Genomic DNA, 16,153 nt, shown 5'->3' with positions numbered 1-16,153 from the left:
GTACACTGCCTCCTGAAAAGAAGACATGCCAGTCTGCATGTAGGTGCTCCTCAGGAAATTGAAGTGCGGATGAGTGGTTGGGACATTGATAGATTCCTCCAGGCAGCATTGTAAGGCTGTGCTATTGTCCCATTGTGTCACTCCCAGGGAACACACCACTCCCTCCTATCGGCAGATTACGATGTTGATGCAGGGTTTCTCAGCACACATCAGGGGACAAGCATGCTGGACACGGGAACCATTCACCGTGTTTCCTGCATGGCTCAGCCTGCTAGTCATGCTGCAGGAATGTAAAACACCTAAGCCCATGCGTCTTATCTTTCCCAGGAATAAGGAAGTTTGTAAATGATAATGATAATCGTGATGATGATGACAATTAAAACCAACAATCATATCAACAACCAACCAATCAAAATTATACTATTTAAACAATCATATCAACAACCCCTTGTTATACTACTTTACTGTATATGTCTTCTCAAATGTTCAAGCAAACCTCCACATCAATGTGAGAATAAACACTATTTCATAGATACAGTTAGAGAATTATCTATAAATGGTTGTGTATCGCAGGTTGCCCTTGAAGACTAGGGAACGACAGAGCAAAGTATACAGCTGTGTGTCACACTGTATACCTGCTCTGTGACTGAGTGTGAGAGTGTACTGTGTGTCACACTCAATCACAGAGCAGGACTGAGTGTGAAAGTGCGCAGTGGCGCTGTGTGACTCGTTGTGTAGGCATGCACACACCTGTGCGTCTCTCTCCTCACTGGGGCTGAGCATGCAGCACGCCGGAACTCCGACAGGGGTGTACCGAAAATAATTGAATTCCAGGTACAATGAAATATCTAATTTATTACATTTTAAATGTTGCAGTTTTAGTTTCACACAATTTACTTGAATATATAATTGAAACAGTAAAACACAGATCTCAGCACTTTCATGTCGCTCAGTGTGGGAGTGACAGGCCGCCCCCGGGTCCGGCGCTGAGTGGGCTCTTCCGATGGGCGGGCCGCGGTGTCTCGCAGGGCTCCGGCTGGCGCAGGCGCAGAGGCGCTTCATTCGGTGAGCGCAGCGGTCGCGGAGAGACCTGCAGGAGAGGAGCGCCCTGCCGGAGTTACTTCGCTCTCAGGCGGCTTTAACGCGTCCTTCATTTGGGTGAGTCCGGATCTCTGTATAGTCCACAGTGGGATTGTTATAGACGCTATTAATGTAACTGAAATAGCAGCATGTTATTTGTTGATATGTTGGGCTCTTACCCGGCTGAGAGTCGCGGCTCCCGGCAGCTCTTGTGTCCGACACTCATTTCAGCGGAACCTGACCCGTCCAGGCGCACTAACAGACTTTACAGGTCTGCGCATTACACATGCTGCTTTGGGGAAAGAGTGACTACATTAATACTGTACGCATTTTACGAAACATGAATAACTAACTTTGCAATAATATGGATGCACCTTATTATCATAGTTGTTTTTGATGTCAAATTAAAAAATCTATTTCTGTACTGCTACTGCATTATAAGCCAAGTGTTATGATATTCAGACACGTTTTTTGTCCAGAAAGACTGTTTGGATGTCTTTGGCTACAATTTCAATATAAGGGGTTATGATTTAAAGAAAGCTGTAGAAGGAATACTCTTATCTGTTCGTTTTGTTATTGCGAGGAGCCCTGTGCCAGTGTCGTGTGCGAGGAGCCCTGTGCCAGTGGTGTGCGAGGAGCCCTGTGCCAGTCGTGTGCGAGGAGCCCTGTGCCAGTGTCGTGTGTGAGGAGCCCTGTGCCAGTCGTGTGCGAGGAGCCCTGTGCCAGTGTCGTGTGCGAGGAGCCCTGTGCCAGTCGTGTGCGAGGAGCCCTGTGCCAGTCGTGTGTGAGGAGCCCTGTGCCAGTGTCGTGTGTGAGGAGCCCTGTGCCAGTCGTGTGCGAGGAGCCCTGTGCCAGTGTCGTGTGCGAGGAGCCCTGTGCCAGTGTCGTGTGCGAGGAGCCCTGTGCCAGTGTCGTGTGTGAGGAGCCCTGTGCCAGTCGTGTGCGAGGAGCCCTGTGGCAGTGTCGTGTGCGAGGAGCCCTGTGGCAGTGTCGTGTGCGAGGAGCCCTGTGGCAGTGTCGTGTGCGAGGAGCCCTGTGCCAGTGTCGTGTGCGAGGAGCCCTGTGCCAGTGTCGTGTGTGAGGAGCCCTGTGCCAGTCGTGTGCGAGGAGCCCTGTGCCAGTCGTGTGTGAGGAGCCCTGTGCCAGTCGTGTGCGAGGAGCCCTGTGCCAGTCGTGTGCGAGGAGCCCTGTGCCAGTGTCGTGTGTGAGGAGCCCTGTGGCAGTGTCGTGTGTGAGGAGCCCTGTGCCAGTCGTGTGCGAGGAGCCCTGTGGCAGTGTCGTGTGCGAGGAGCCCTGTGCCAGTCGTGTGCGAGGAGCCCTGTGCCAGTGTCGTGTGCGAGGAGCCCTGTGCCAGTGTCGTGTGCGAGGAGCCCTGTGCCAGTCGTGTGCGAGGAGCCCTGTGCCAGTCGTGTGTGAGGAGCCCTGTGCCAGTGTCGTGTGTGAGGAGCCCTGTGCCAGTCGTGTGCGAGGAGCCCTGTGCCAGTGTCGTGTGCGAGGAGCCCTGTGCCAGTCGTGTGCGAGGAGCCCTGTGCCAGTGTCGTGTGTGAGGAGCCCTGTGCCAGTCGTGTGCGAGGAGCCCTGTGCCAGTGTCGTGTGCGAGGAGCCCTGTGCCAGTGTCGTGTGCGAGGAGCCCTGTGCCAGTGTCGTGTGTGAGGAGCCCTGTGCCAGTGTCGTGTGTGAGGAGCCCTGTGCCAGTCGTGTGCGAGGAGCCCTGTGCCAGTCGTGTGCGAGGAGCCCTGTGCCAGTCGTGTGTGAGGAGCCCTGAGCCAGTCGTGTGCGAGGAGCCCTGTGCCAGTGTCGTGTGTGAGGAGCCCTGTGCCAGTCGTGTGCGAGGAGCCCTGTGGCAGTCGTGTGAGAGGAGCCCTGTGGCAGTCGTGTGCGAGGAGCCCTGTGCCAGTGTCGTGTGCGAGGAGCCCTGAGCCAGTGGTGTGCGAGGAGCCCTGTGCCAGTCGTGTGCGAGGAGCCCTGAGCTAGTGGTGTGCGAGGAGCCCTGTGCCAGTGTCGTGTGTGAGGAGCCCTGTGCCAGTGTCGTGTGCGAGGAGCCCTGTGCCAGTGTCGTGTGCGAGGAGCCCTGTGGCAGTGTCGTGTGCGAGGAGCCCTGTGCCAGTCGTGTGCGAGGAGCCCTGTGCCAGTCGTGTGTGAGGAGCCCTGTGCCAGTGTCGTGTGTGAGGAGCCCTGTGCCAGTCGTGTGCGAGGAGCCCTGTGCCAGTGTCGTGTGCGAGGAGCCCTGTGCCAGTGTCGTGTGTGAGGAGCCCTGTGCCAGTCGTGTGCGAGGAGCCCTGTGGCAGTGTCGTGTGCGAGGAGCCCTGTGGCAGTGTCGTGTGCGAGGAGCCCTGTGGCAGTGTCGTGTGCGAGGAGCCCTGTGCCAGTCGTGTGCGAGGAGCCCTGTGCCAGTCGTGTGCGAGGAGCCCTGTGCCAGTCGTGTGTGAGGAGCCCTGTGGCAGTGTCGTGTGTGAGGAGCCCTGTGGCAGTGTCGTGTGTGAGGAGCCCTGTGGCAGTGTCGTGTGCGAGGAGCCCTGTGGCAGTGTCGTGTGCGAGGAGCCCTGTGCCAGTCGTGTGCGAGGAGCCCTGTGGCAGTGTCGTGTGCGAGGAGCCCTGTGCCAGTGTCGTGTGCGAGGAGCCCTGTGCCAGTCGTGTGCGAGGAGCCCTGTGCCAGTCGTGTGTGAGGAGCCCTGTGCCAGTGTCGTGTGTGAGGAGCCCTGTGCCAGTCGTGTGCGAGGAGCCCTGTGCCAGTGTCGTGTGCGAGGATCCCTGTGCCAGTCGTGTGCGAGGAGCCCTGTGCCAGTGTCGTGTGTGAGGAGCCCTGTGCCAGTCGTGTGCGAGGAGCCCTGTGGCAGTGTCGTGTGCGAGGAGCCCTGTGCCAGTGTCGTGTGCGAGGAGCCCTGTGCCAGTGTCGTGTGTGAGGAGCCCTGTGCCAGTGTCGTGTGTGAGGAGCCCTGTGCCAGTCGTGTGCGAGGAGCCCTGTGCCAGTGTCGTGTGCGAGGAGCCCTGTGCCAGTCGTGTGCGAGGAGCCCTGTGCCAGTGTCGTGTGTGAGGAGCCCTGTGCCAGTCGTGTGCGAGGAGCCCTGTGGCAGTGTCGTGTGCGAGGAGCCCTGTGCCAGTGTCGTGTGCGAGGAGCCCTGTGCCAGTGTCGTGTGCGAGGAGCCCTGTGCCAGTCGTGTGTGAGGAGCCCTGTGCCAGTCGTGTGCGAGGAGCCCTGTGCCAGTCGTGTGAGAGGAGCCCTGTGCCAGTCGTGTGCGAGGAGCCCTGTGCCAGTGTCGTGTGCGAGGAGCCCTGAGCCAGTGGTGTGCGAGGAGCCCTGTGCCAGTCGTGTGCGAGGAGCCCTGAGCCAGTGTCGTGTGCGAGGAGCCCTGTGCCAGTGTCGTGTGCGAGGAGCCCTGTGCCAGTCGTGTGTGAGGAGCCCTGAGCCAGTCGTGTGCGAGGAGCCCTGTGCCAGTGTCGTGTGCGAGGAGCCCTGAGCCAGTGTCGTGTGCGAGGAGCCCTGTGGCAGCCGTGTGCGAGGAGCCCTGTGCCAGTGTCGTGTGCGAGGAGCCCTGTGCCAGTCGTGTGAGAGGAGCCCTGTGCCAGTCGTGTGCGAGGAGCCCTGTGCCAGAGTCGTGTTTGAGGAGCTCTGCGACAGTGTCCAGACACAGCGCTGTAGTTCAGTAGCTCCATTTGAGGACGGTCCCTTTCCCCATCCGTGGTGGAGTGCAAGACCAGACTGTGCCAAGATGCCCCCTGTCCCGGCTGCACCAGTGAGTGGACCGGCTTTAGCAGCTGTCCATTCTCTGCCTAAATGTGAGGAATGATCAACTTCCCTGAAATTGTAATGAATAATGATGGAGAACAGCCCTGCCGGTAATCACTTGTCGGGTTAATTACTCTCATTCTTGGCTGGCAGAGTAGTGTGGCCCTGTCTTGTGTTCACAGGGTCTCTTTCGGCACGGTCCCTGCCTCCCTGGCTGGGCTCTGCTATTTACATATGTATTTCCATTGAACACTCTTGGGTTAATGCCAGAACTACTGATAATAAGAGCAAAGTAGAAAGTCAGAAGTCAGTCACAGCCCAAGTAACCAATCATATGATGTCTACACAGGGGACAGGTATGCTTTTTATTATGAGGCCATTCAATCATAAAGCTCCACCTCTACAGCGTGCAGCACTAATTTATCTGAACACTTAATGTAATTCTAAATCATGTGGCATTTGGAAATCCTACTTTGAATACTACTTTAATACCAAATTATTTTAGTGCGAGTGTTTACTCACAGCTTACTGCTGGGGGGCCAATTTGTTAAGTTATATAATTGCTGTAGTGGAAACTGGAAAAGTATAGCAATGGCTTTGTTGCTTGTTTTTCGAGTTCTTCGTGTTCTCAGTGTGTCGGGGTTATTGTGTACAGAGGTGTTTACTTTCACACTCGAGAAAATGCAAATGCGTTACTTGATCAGATAGGAATGCCAGTCAAACAGCCCCTGTGAAGATAACTGTAGTTGGCAGACAATAGTGCACCGTCAGCGCGTGACCCATGTGCTATTAGTCACTGCCGTGGGCGCAGGTCTGACCATGTGGCAATATTAATCGCAATTCACCTTGGATAGGGGCGTCCACCTTTCAATTAATAAAATAGTGATTGGGACACACAAAGCCCTGACTGCTCCAAACTGTTGTGATTACCTGTTTACCGGCACTGATAGGAAAACAATCGCTGTAACAGAACAAGTGCTCATCCTTTTTCTCCACTGTCTGACCAGCTAGCCATGTTCTTTGTCTTTTATTCCCCCCCACCCGTGAATCACGCCAGCTCTCCGCTTTGCAGAGATCAGCACAGTCATCGTTTAAGCCGATTAGTTGATTTGCAGTTGGTGTTAATCGCTCGAAGGCCGTACCAGTCACTGAGCCTGGTCAGGAAATCGTGGCTCTCAAATACTAACAATTTGAACCTTGTGCTGTGAGTTCACTTATTCACGTTTAATCGTGTTGGACTGTGTGGTCCCGTTGGAGGAGACGTGGGGTGGCTGCTCGTCCACATTCTCACCGACTTTATTGCAGCAGTGCATTCGGTCACCGGTGGTCTGAGGCAGGAGCTTTGTGATCTTCATGTTTGCAGTAGCAGTTGTATGGCGGGCCAGTGTTATTTTTTAATTAGGTGCGGAAGAGACTGTGGGGGGACAGGAGGGCTCTGTAGGTCAGGAGAGGTCACCTGTTCTAACATCCTCCCTCTGCTTGCCTCTAATGGCACAGATTACACTAGGTTCTCCCAATAAATAACCTGATCATTTACAAATATTTGGTGGAAAAACAGATCGTTGTAATGATGTTGCCTGCTTGTTAAGTGTCCTGTAGGCGCCGGCAATTTGGCTTTTCTCCATCTAGTAAGCCGGGGACTCTGGTGGGCCACCACACAATCACAATGGGTTTCTTTGCCTCATTTCCCTCAAGGAATGCAGCTGTGGCCACAGCAGACCCCAGAGCTGGGTCAGCAGGGCTCGGAGTCCCAGGGTGCACTTGGAGCTGTGCTGGGGGCTCCGCACGGGCCGTGGGGGGTCCTGCTGGACTGCGGCTCCCAGATTGCGACTCAAAGGCATTTCCACAGCAGCCTCCCTTGCGTCAATAAATATAGGCACCAAGAATGAACCTTGAAAAAGTCTGTGCTGTTTTGTTTAAAGGATTGTACTGGAGGGAGGGGTCATATCTCTGTTTTATAGAGAACAGTATGTAGAGACAACTGTGCACTGCGGGGTGTAGCCTCAGTGTCGTGCAGATGTGCTTAGTAACTGACTTTGTGATGGTCCATCGGCTGGGCTGAGAGACAGAGCTGTCCAATAACTGTTATTAATGACCCGTGTGTGTGTTTGCTATTCAGATGAGATGCACAGCGCCGGGCTGCTCTCCGCAGCGCCTCGGGGGTGACGGTGACACAGGACTGTGTGTGGGTGCTGAGGACAGAGCTGAGATGGCCAAGCAGGAGCGCAGCGTGTGTGTCCTGCTGCCTGACAAGGAGCGGCTGGACATCAGTGTTGGGGTGAGTGTGTCTGCTGTTAACTGTGCCCCCACACAGCCCAGCAGGAGGGACACAGACCACAGAGAAATACAAGCAAAAAGTGTTCTCTGAAATCCTGATTTGCTCCCGTATTTGTGTTTTGAAGTGTGTGGGGTAGTTCCAGCTGGAGGTGGGTGAGGTGTCCTCGGTCTCTGTCCCTAAATAACTGCTGCTCTACCATCAATCCACAGAGAACAATTCCTCCCTGCCTTTACATCCCTGTCCCTCTCCTGACTCATTGTGTGTCTGTGCGCAGGTGAAGGCCACGGGGCAGGAGGTGTTCAGTCGTGTGTGTGAGCTGCTGAAGATCCGGGAGCCTCACTTCTTCGGGCTGAGCGTTGTGAAAGGTGACTGGCCACGCTGTGAGAGTGTGAGAGTGTGTGTGAGAGAGAGAGGTATTACCTGCTCTCCCCAGGCTTCTGGTCATTCTTGTTGTCATTGTCAATAGCCACTGGTTGATTGGGCTAAGAGTGACTTGACTAGAAAGATTTGATTTTTTTGCTTTGCTTTGGGAACCCAGTTTGGTTTTGTTTCTGAAGCTGTGGGTCAGATCCATTCTATCAACTCAGTTTTCACGCTGAATCTATTGCGAGATTAAATGCATTTTTAAACCACAGTGCCTGCGGATCATACTAACATAAGACAGTGTCCAGTTGAGAGGAGCCCATTCACCCCATCATGCTTGTTTGTTGTCCATTAATAACTAAGTGATCCAAGGATCCTGTCCAGTCTGTTTTTGAATGTTCCCAAATTGTTTGTTCAGATTGTGACGCCTCTCTGTGTGAAGAAGTGTCTCCTGTTTTCTGTTTTGAACGCCTTGAAGCCCAATTTCCATTTGTGTCCCCAGGTGCGTGTGTCCCTGCTGATCTGGAAAAGCTCCTCTGGTTTGATGTGGTCGATGCCTTTCATAATTTTGAAGACTTGATTCAAGTCCCCACGTAGTCTCCTCTGTTCCAGGGTGAAAAGGTTCAGTTCCTCAGTCTCTCTCCTCTGAACTGCCTCTAGAGCAGCTACCAGTGGCTAGTGAGGTGCTCAGCAGTGTGCACAGCGCAGTGTGAGGGTGAGGCTGCAGTCCGTTTCGCTGGGTCCAGAGTCCAGGGTCCTGGTGGGACCTGGGTGCCTCCTGCCTGCTGGTTACATAACCTATAGACCTCTCCTTGTTTGCAGTCAGAACTGCTGTGGGCGGTTTGAATAATTACAGGTTTCCAGTGTAACTTGGGTACCTTTATCTTTTGAAAAGCAGCTACAAGGTCCCCCCCATGTTAATCGTGTGAAGCTTGCCTTCACAACAAGGGCTCTGTGTCTGTGCAGGATGGAGGGGTTCAGCGCTGGCGGCGATTCCAGTGATATTATTTTCATTAGGCTGGAATGTAGTTCAGCATTCCTCTCTGGTGGAGGAGGGGGAGGGAGCTTGCAGAACACAGTTCAGTCTTTTTTAATTTCATCCTTTGGAAAGATTAATGATGTCTCCGTCAGGCGTTGTTTGTGGGAGTTGAAGTGTCTGACGTGTGAACGTGGGGCGTAGGCCTGCGTGTCATTATTGTGCTGGACACGGAAACGCAGGGCTACAACACAGAGCACCTCATACGAAACGTAGGACTGCCCTAGCTTGTCCCTCTTCACATCCTCCTTCAAGAAGAGACTGTCACCCCTTCTTTACTGGAGCGTAGCGATCCTTAAGCAAAGCACTGCCTGTGTGGACGTGATGGCAAAGTGGAAAGAGCAGGTATTCAGAGCAACAGTGTGAGTGGACCCAGCAGAGCACAGAGCGACACAGTGGCAGCTCGCCTGTCTGATTAGACACGTCTGTATAAATCACCTCACGTGTCACTGTTTCTTTTGTTCTCTTTTAGACAATGAACATATCTTTATGGACCTGGAGCAGAAGCTGACCAAGTACTTCCCCAAGGAATGGAAGAAAGACGCCAGTAGGGTGAGTCCAGGAGGGTCTGTGTTTCGGAGAGCGGTGTGGACTGCCCTGCTGGACTGGACTGGGGTCTCGGTGACAAGACACGGCGCAGTTGGCCTCCGCTGTCCCCGAGCGGCTGAGCCCAGTGTTCCGTGTGCCGTGTGCCGAGAGGGGCACTGCTTCATCCCGGTATCTGACCGCCTCTCTCCCCGCAGGGCTCGGCCCGGCCTGGTCCTCCGCTGGTGGCCTGCCTGAGGGTGCAGTACTACGTGGAGAACGGCAGGCTGATCAGGTGACATTCCCAGACTTGATGGGGTCTTTATTAACAAACATAAATAATACATCTGTATAACTCAGTGGTTTTTGCGTGTGACATTTATTCAGTAGCAGAATATTTTATTTTTAATGGATTAAAATGCTGCACGGAGTGTGATGATTGTAAAATGTTTTAGATTCCTCCTCTCATTCCTGGAACAGTGTCTCAGGCAGCCGTTTCTCAAATATGTCTATGATGTACATTTAGTTTTCACACCCATGAAACTGTCAAACGCCCATTTGTGTTCAGTTAAACGGATCCACAGTCTGTGGTAGTGTTGTCACGCCACTGCACACACACAGCGCACAGCTGAGAAGAGTCATTAAAGGAGACGCCAGCAAACTATTCAGAGAATTAGCATTCCACTGTCTCCTGCAACCTGCACTGGAGGCTGGATTAGGGTCTTTGCTTTGTCGTGGAGCTGACCATCCCCTGCCCCCCCCAGCGACCAGAAGGCCCGGTGGCTGTACTACTGCGATCTGCGCCAGCGCGTGCGGGGCTCCCGGTGCCGGCATCGTGAGGAGGCCTACTTCCTGCTGGCAGCCTATGCCCTGCAGGCCGATCTGGGAGATCACAGCGACCGGGAGCACAAGGGGCAGTACTTCCAGCCGCAGGACTACTTCCCTCCCTGGGTGGGTGCTGCACCGGGGCGTGGGGGGGCGCTCTGGAGTGCACAGGGCAGGGCGATCCTGTGCGATGGCAGTGTAACAGCTGTGCTCTCCCCCCAGATCATTGCCAAGAGGGGCTGTGGGTACATCCTGCAGCACGCCCCGGCCATGCACCGCGAGCAGAGGGGCCGCCCGGCCCGGGAGGCGCTGCTGCTGTTCATCAGAGAGGCCTGCCGGCTGGAGGACGTGCCCGTGCACTTCTACAGGCTGCACAAGGTCAGACGCACACCGAGACCACACGACACGCGTGATGCTATCATTGCACACTTTCACCAGGCATGCGTTTGTGTGTTCTGGTATTTATAGAGCTTTGTGAGAGTGTTTTCCACAGAGAGGTGAGGTGATGAATGCAAGTTTGATGATGATTGCTGTGTCTCGGGGCTGCGGTGCAAGTGGCGACAGCAGAGAGCCGTGCAGGCGGCGGCTGCTCCTGCGTGTCTAACGGCCCTTCTCTCGACAGGACAAGAATGACGAGCACAGTGCCATCCTGCTGGGTCTGACCCTGCGAGGAATGTACATTTATCAGGTGAGTCCCTGTGCCCCGTCTCGGTGTCAGTGTGTGGATGTGGAAATGGGCTGGGAGTGCAGCTCTGTGTCACGCTGCTGTAGTGAAGACAAGGAGTCCAGATAAGATCTGTCACGTATTGTTGGCACCACAGACCACGTCCCCAGAAACCAGTTTCTTGCAAACACCTTGACATGTCTTTGCTTTGTCTCTCAGGAGCTGAACAGTGATCGGCAGTTGCTGTACGAATTCCCCTGGGCCAACGTGGGCAGACTGACATTCCTGGTAGGTGGAGCCCCCTCCCCTCTCTGGAATGTCACTCAGCCTGTCTCTGGGAACCGAGCACAACAACAGCAGAAACGCATGGGTTATCATCCTTACAAATCAAATTAGCCAATATAGGGGCACTCACCAACCTTGTTGTCCAAATGCAGCCTGGCACTGAGAAGTCCAAACTATCAGCGTTTTTCCTTGATGGTGCAGTTCCCACCAGCAGCTGCAGCACCAGGGGGCTGCCACCTTAGAAAAAGCAGGAACAAAACGCTGATAATAGCCTGCAAAGCCCAGAAATGCCCTTACCTGCCGGACAGTCGAAGGCACAGGCCTGCCGTCCTCCTGCACTGACCAGAATTTCTGTCTGAGGTGTTTTACTGGGACACTGGCTGAGACGCTGGTGATGTAATGATTTGTTTTCCTCTGTGTTTTTCCAGGGAAAGAAGTTTGAGATCCAGCCGGACGGCTTGCCTTCAGCACGGAAGCTGGTGTACTACACAGGCTCCCCGTCCCGTTCCCGCCACCTGCTGCAGCACCTGAGCAACAGCCACCGCCTCTACCTCAACATCCAGCCAGCTCTGCGGCAACTGCGCCAGGCGGAGGAGGCCGAGGGTAAGTGGGCCGGGGCGCCGGCTGCGGGCTGGGTTCAGAGAGGGACGGAGTTTCGTCCATCTTGTGTGACTAGGCTGGGCCGTGTGCCTGAGCTGTCCTGTGTTTGTTCCCCAGAGAAGAACCGTTACCACGAGTCCTACATCAGTGACTCTCTGGAGGTGCTCCTGGAGCCGCTGCAGCACCCGGGCAGCGGGGGAGGTGACCTGGGGGGCAGCCCACGCCTCTGGCGTCGCTCCGCCAGCAGCCACGGCAGCTCTGGCATCGAGGCCGGCCCCCAGCAGCGCCTGTCTGTGGAGATGTCGGTGGATGCTCCCTTCTCTGCCACGAAGTCCTTCAGCTCTGGTGACAGCCACGGCAGCTCCCACACCTCGGGCATCGACACGGGCAGCAAGACGCGCCCCGAGGAGGACTGGCATGACGACGGTGAGGCCCCTGTCCGGCCAGGGCTCGAGCACAGTGGCAAGATCAGCCTCTAATCGTGGGGGACGCGTGTGCATGTGTTGATTAGTTAAGCAAGTGCAGGACAGTCACTCCGAGGGGCTGGACAGTATTGAGGTGCTTGTTCTCCGTGATCTGAGTGAGTTTATGACACACTGCCTGCTGACTCCTCCAACCCTAGCCCCAACCCTCATAAATCACATGAATGACCTGCGCAGAGAGAAATTGATACCCGGTGAAAATGAGAATCTTGTGCCCGCTTTAGAAACTACAGAAGCATGAACAGTATTTCAGCCTTAAGATTATCAGTTTCCCAGCTTTGGTCCAGTGTCTCTGTGAGGTAGATATTGAGCAGGTGGTGGAGTTGAGCAGGTGGTGGAGTTGGTCACAGTGGTGGATGTTGAGCAGGTGGTGGAGTTGGTCACAGTGGTGGATGTTGAGCAGGTGGTGGAGTTGGTCACAGTGGTGGAATGCTGTTTGTTTAGAAGCAGCTGTTTGAAATGCTTTTGCCTCTAGCGCATTGTGAACAGTTACATAAGAACATAAGACAGTGTCCAATCGAGAGGAGCCTATCCGCCCCATCGTGCTCGTTTGGTGTCCATTAATAACTAAGTGATCAAGGATCCTATCCAGTCTGTTTTTGAATGTTCCCAAATTGTCTCTTCAGCCACAGCGCTGGGGAGTTTGTTCAGATTGTGACGCCTGTGAAGAAGTGTCTCCTGTTTTCTGTCTTGAATGCCTTGAAGCCCAATTTCCAATTGTGTCCCCGGGTGCGCGTGTCCCTGCTGATCTGGAAAAGCTCCTCTGGTTTGATGTGGTCGATGCCTTTCATGATTTTGAAGACTTGGATCAAGTCCCCACGTAGTCTCCTCTGTTCCAGGGTGAAAAGGTTCAGTTCCTTAGTCTCTCAGTAGGACATTCCCTTCAGACCTCGAATAAGTCTGGTTGCTCTCCTCTGAACTGCCTCTAGAGCAGCGATATCTTTCTTGAAGTGTGGAGCCCAGAACTGTCCACAGTATCCAGATGAGCTCTAACTAGTGCATTGTACAGTCTGAACATCACTGCCCTTGTTCTCAATTCTACACTTTTGACAATATACCCTAACATTGTTTGTCTTTTTTATTGCTTCCCCACATTGTTTGGATGGAGAAAGTGAGGAGTCCACATAGACTCCTAGGTCTTTCTCATGCGTTAAAGAATATCTCCAAGAATACGGTTTTCATTAAGATGCTCCTATATTTTCTGTCTAATAATTTTTTCCACCATTTTACAAGTGATTCCGGTGAGATTGATTGGTCTGTAATTTCCTGGTTTTGTCCCCTTTCTTGTGGCTCAAAGTGTCATTTTGAATATTTGAGTTAAAATAATGTCCCTCATTTCTTTAAGTACTGTTGGAAATATCCCATCTGGCTCAGGTGATTTGTTTGTTTTTAATTCTGCTAGACCCTTTAGTACCTCCTCCTCATTTATCCTGATCTCTCTTAGGGTTTGACTGGACTGATAGTTAACCTGTGGCATGTTATCTGTCTTTTCTTTTGTGAAAACCTCAGTGAAATACTCATTTAGAACATTTGCCACATCTTGTTCATTTTCCAAGATACTTCAATTTTTGCCCTTTATCTGTTTCACTTCCTCCTTTATTGACCGCTTGCTGTTGTAGTATTGAAAAAAGCTCTTTGCATTAGTTTCAGCTCCAAGAGCTATGCTTCTTTCCATTTCCCTCTTTGATTTCCTGATCCCTCTCTTAACATCTCTCTGCAGTTCAAGTATTTTGTTTTGTCTCCTTCCCTTTCGTATGCGCAATACAAGATTTTCTTGTTGCATGCAAAAGTTGGATGTTGAAAGTGACATTGCGTAAGGCCTGATGTTTCCACTGCAGACTGCTGAAGGCTCTTGACAGTATTCTGTCTTCTGTACTGGGCTGCTGGACATGGTGTAGTTGTGCTATAATTACAAGTTCTATTGTTTGGCCCAGTTAAGAGGACTTTGCCTGTATTGGGGCCATAACCAGTTAATAAAGTATTTTACCTTTAGACTTTATAACAAACAGATTAACAAACCAGCCATCCCAGGTCACCCTCTCCCCCGAATGGACTCCACGTGTGTTTTACACCGCACGTATGTGCAGGACATGTCTAGTTAAGTCCGTCTTCGGACCCGGCTGGTGCTCTGTATTGCCCTGTGTGGGTGAGACCCCCGTGTCCGGGTGCTGTGCAGTCGGTGACCTGCTGTGACCCCCCCCATGTAGAGATGCAGCTGTTGGTGGACGGCCCTCAGGAGCTGTGTGTGGACGACCCAGTGGAGATGATGCGATTGGCCGAGCTCATGGAGGGTGTGTCAGTGGAGCCTCGTGGGATTGGCCAGGGGGAGCACTGGAAAGGTTGGTGTGGAGCCAACACTGCAAACACACGCACGGCACGGCACGGCACTGCTCTACACAACAGTCCACAGAACTGCCCCGGTAAACCGCTCCCACTACACATCGTAGGATTGCACTTCACAGCTCTGCACCACTTGGGCGGCCCAGCTCTTGTACTTTTAGTGCCGGTTCGACCCCATGCCATATTCCTGGCGCTGCGGTGCTTTGCTCAGTAACATGAGGAAGAGCTCAGTACTCTACTGCCACCTAGTGTCTGCTATCATATTTGATTTTTTTTCCCAGAGCGATTAAACTGAATGTCAGTTGTAAAGATGAGTCTGCACTTTTCATGCCAGTTCATTTTTTATTTTATTTTTTAATCTAACCAAAAATTTAAATGACAGCCATTACAAATATCAAAGTCCTGCATGTCGGTGTTCTTGACAGCCTGGTGTCCTTCCTTGCAGACGCCAGCCCTGTGAGTTGTGTGGATCCTCCCGCAGTGCTGCGCAGTGCGGACTCCTTGGAGCAGGTAGGACTCGGCCCTGTCCCCTCTCTGATTGTGTGAAGTGAGGTGGTCGATCTGGCCCTTTGCTCTGAAGGCTGATGCTCAGACAGCGCCGGGCCACGTCGGTCTCGGCCGGGCCCTGCTGTCTTTGCCCAATCACCCTGACATCCCTCTCCCTGCCAGGTGTGCCATTGGAAGGGGTGGAGCAGTGTGGACCGACACAGCCGGAGTTTGGACGATGTGAGGCTGTGCTCCCCCGCCACCCCGCTGGAAGCAAGCCTGCACACAGACGCCTCCCAGAGCTACACCTTCGGCCTGCGCGCACCCACGGACCAGAGCCACAGCACCAGCTCCTGCACGGCCGACGGCCCGGGCAAGCCCTCCTTCTACGGTAAGAGGTCGCTGAACAGCCTGTCTCTGGACCTGCTGGGCGACGAGCTGCTGGAGTTCATCCTGTGAGGGGGGCTGCTCTCAGAGATGGACCACAGGGCAGCACTTTACCTGTGGAGGAGGGCCTGTGGGGACACTGCGGGGACACAAGCCCAGGCAGGAGGGACCCACTGCCCAGGGAGAGGACACGGAAACGCTGATCCACACTGGAGTGCAGGAGAGAGAGAGAGAGAGAGAGAGAGCACCTCTGCTCACACAAGGACACGGCCACATCCCTCAGAGCAGCTGGGCTCTCGATCCACAGAGTACTGCTATATGAGACTTTTATTTTAAAAAGTGATGTATAATCCTCAGAAATTGCCTGGAGCAACATGTGGGGTCTGCAAAATGAAATGGTGTTCCCAGAACATAACGTGAAAAGTGATTCAGAAGTGTTCTTGTATTGTTTTGTGTAATGCGTGTCAGTCAGTATTACTTGTTCAGTAGCTGTGAGCTGGCGGCCCCTTGGACCCGGACACATGATCAGTCTCTTCCTGGTCGTCGGCCACCTGAGACCCTAATTTATAAGCCACTCTGCCGCTTGCCTCTGTACCAATCAGTGTCCGTGGCTTGGCTATCACTTGTGTGTATTATTATTAATTTAAACCTAGCAACCAAATTGAACTGATTCAAAGAATTTGCCAACAATGTTGATCTTCTTCGTGCCAGTATTAATTGTAGACCTTGAATATGTTTTACACACATGTATTTTTACACTTTGCATTTTTCTATATAAAAGTCCTTGTACCTTTTGGTTGTCTCGGATGTTCTTGACATGCTCTCCGGTCTAAAGGCAGCACTGCATTTCACACCTTTAGCAGACGGACAGTGATGTTCTTGACAGGTTTCATTTCTGAATCCTGCAGCAGTGCAGTTCAATAAGGCCGTATGTACAAACCCAGAGTTTAAAATGCATTTTCAGTTCCAAAATGTTAATTTTCAAAGATTCGTGGGTGTGAATATTATATAGTATTATGACATCTTTGAGAATCATTACCACAGTAGCAAACTAGCTGCAGCTGAAATATGGAAT

At 53.0% G+C, this 16,153-nt stretch overlaps 1 protein-coding gene across 2 annotated transcripts; it reads left to right on the top strand.

Moving 5' to 3' along the window:
* Positions 1 to 1,052: 1,052 nt before the first annotated feature.
* On the top strand, positions 1,053 to 15,872 carry LOC136719131 (FERM domain-containing protein 6). Of its 2 annotated transcripts, none has more exons than XR_010805360.1 (14): positions 1,053 to 1,158; positions 6,927 to 7,085; positions 7,360 to 7,450; positions 8,957 to 9,036; positions 9,228 to 9,304; positions 9,774 to 9,960; positions 10,057 to 10,212; positions 10,457 to 10,522; positions 10,718 to 10,786; positions 11,212 to 11,386; positions 11,501 to 11,809; positions 14,073 to 14,204; positions 14,631 to 14,715; positions 14,875 to 15,006. XR_010805360.1 is itself a non-coding variant. In XM_066696976.1 (14 exons), the coding sequence occupies exons 2-14, from the start codon at positions 6,927 to 6,929 to the stop codon at positions 15,148 to 15,150; spliced, it is 1,842 nt and encodes a 613-aa protein (XP_066553073.1). In that variant the 5' UTR covers positions 1,053 to 1,158; the 3' UTR covers positions 15,151 to 15,872. The 2 variants fall into 2 exon arrangements, 1 of the variants encoding a protein (XP_066553073.1); XM_066696976.1 differs by having other exon boundaries at positions 14,651 to 14,715; positions 14,875 to 15,872.
* The last annotated feature ends 281 nt before the right edge of the window (positions 15,873 to 16,153 follow it).

This window comes from Amia ocellicauda, chromosome 23 (assembly GCF_036373705.1).
Source record: "Amia ocellicauda isolate fAmiCal2 chromosome 23, fAmiCal2.hap1, whole genome shotgun sequence".
In the NCBI taxonomy this organism is placed as follows: Eukaryota; Metazoa; Chordata; class Actinopteri; order Amiiformes; family Amiidae; genus Amia; species Amia ocellicauda.
This window is presented reverse-complemented; position numbering and strand designations above follow the sequence as displayed.